This window comes from Manacus vitellinus, unplaced genomic scaffold (assembly GCF_001715985.3).
Source record: "Manacus vitellinus isolate BGI_N305 unplaced genomic scaffold, ASM171598v3 scaffold_154_pilon, whole genome shotgun sequence".
NCBI lineage: Eukaryota > Metazoa > Chordata > Aves > Passeriformes > Pipridae > Manacus > Manacus vitellinus.
Window position 1 is genome coordinate 140,227 of NW_021939093.1, and position 2,016 is coordinate 142,242.

Here is a 2,016-nt window from a genome sequence, read left to right on the forward strand (position 1 = left end):
CTGGGATGGGGATGGAACCCACACACACCTCGCACAGGGACAGGGATAAACCCCGTGTACACCTCGCACTGGGATAGGGAAGGACCTCACACACACCTTGCACTGGGATAGGGATGGACAAGGACAGCACTCCCTGCACTGGGGTGGGGATACCCCTCATAACGCACCAGGATAAGGACAAGGACAAGGACATCCCCCTTCCCCAGCTCTCCCTTTCACACAGCACAACGCATGTTTCACGACATATTTTTTTTTTTTTAGTCCTTAAAAAAAAAAAAAAACACAACAAAAAAACCAAAAAACCATTTCTCCAACGAAAACCAAGCCCTGAGGAGCACAGCTGTTGGAAAACCACCCAGGGCCCAGCCTGGGTCCTGCCAGCTCCAGGGAATGGAGAACTGGATGCCCCTGAACTGTGTGTGTGCCCCTCCAGCTGCTCGATCCGAGGTGGATCCGTACCCATCCCTAGAAATGGGGGTCCTGGGGGGGCTGGGGCACTGCCAAGGCACAGTTTGCACCGGACCCACACTGGGGGCAGAGCCAGCAGCTCAGGAAATTGTACCTGGGAATTCTGTACCCCGAAAACGAGGTGCTGGGACGGGCGGGAACGCAGCGGGGAGAGGCTGGAAACCCACCGAGGGAGAGCTTGATATGTATATATCTATATATCTATATATAAAAAATAGATGTGCGTAGTGGTAGCGTTGATACTGGACGGATAAAAGTCAGATTCCAGGCTGAATCCAGGCCGGTCCTGCACGATCCACGCGCAGCCGGGACACTCCCGCTCCGGCAGCTCCGTCTGCAGGCGGGCGGGGTCACATCGCAGACCTCATCTCCCACTCCTGGAGGGCGGCCCAGGAACGGTCAATCCCCCGTCTCCCCGTGCCTTGGGATCACCTGAGCCCTTCCCACCCCGCCTGGATCCCCGGGGGTACCTTCATCTTCTGCCTCACGTTCCCCTTCTCCACGATGACGGGTGACGGGGGCGGTTTCAGGGCGCTCCTCGCCGACGTGGTGCGTTTCAGCAGCGGCCTGAGGAATGATCCCTGGGGGAAAAACAGCGGGGAGAGGGTGAGGGCAGCCCCCCAAACCCTTTGCTCTCCCTGCATCCCGTGTCCCCCACCTCGGAGCCGGCCGAGCTGGCGGTGGCAGCGATGTGGCCCTTCAGTGACTTCCCGATGGCCAGGAGGTTCATCTCGGAGCCGGCTTTCAGCCTGCCCTTCACACGGCAGGCCCTCTCCAGCTGTCCCACCTTCTCCTCCAGCTTGGGAAAGGCTCTCTTCCCTGCAAGGACAGCGGGAGCACTGCCAAGCCCGGGCACGCCTTGACCCTGCCAGTTGCTCCAGCGAGGACCAGGCAGCCCCTGGCAGCAGGGCAGAGCCCCTCTGTGACCCTACCAATGAGGATGTCCAGCCCATCCCGAGTCCCTTTCCTCTCGGGCAGTGTCAGGGTGCGCTGAGATCGGGAAAGATCCCTGCTCTGGAGGTTGGGGTTCTCCTTTGCCTGCTGTGGGCTGGGAGCTCTGCTCCGGGGTGCTGGTGGGGGTGCTGGGGAGGAAAGGAAGAGGAAGGATGCTCAGGAGGATGGGAAGGGGGAGGATTCTGGTGAGGAAGGCCAGGGAAAGGATGCTGGGGAGGAAGAGAAGAGGAGGGATGCTGGGGAGGATGGGAAGAGGTAGGATTCTGGGAAGGAAGAGCAGGGAAGTGATGCTGGGGAGGAATGAAAGAAGGATGCTGGGGAGGAAGGGCAGGGGAAGGATGCTGGGGAGGAAGGGCAGGGGAAGGATGCTGGGGAGGAAGGGCAGGGGAAGGATGCACAGGATTAAGGACTGGGAAATCATGGCACAACACCACGTTCATGGGCACCACAGCCCTCACCCCAGCCCCCAGGATTGGGGTGCAAGGGAGGACCCTGTTGCACTCTTGGGAGGAGCACCCAGCCCCTCTCACCTGCCTGCGAGGGCCGGGCACTGCCCAGGGCATTGCTGCTGGCACAGGTGGGCAGTGCAGACAC

The 2,016-nt window shown here is 60.4% G+C and overlaps 1 protein-coding gene across 1 annotated transcript in view; it reads right to left on the reverse strand.

Moving 5' to 3' along the window:
* The window catches only part of FAM160B2 (family with sequence similarity 160 member B2), a gene marked incomplete at its 5' end in the record, with an annotated part of 20,863 nt that extends 19,576 nt beyond the window's left edge, over nucleotides 1-1,287 (reverse strand). The window contains 3 exons of the mRNA XM_029958438.1: nucleotides 712-802; nucleotides 939-1,049; nucleotides 1,127-1,287. Of these exons, the coding sequence (XP_029814298.1) occupies nucleotides 712-802; nucleotides 939-1,049; nucleotides 1,127-1,287 (363 nt within the window). The remainder of the gene's footprint in view (nucleotides 1-711; nucleotides 803-938; nucleotides 1,050-1,126) is intronic.
* Between the last annotated feature and the right edge of the window lie 729 nt (nucleotides 1,288-2,016).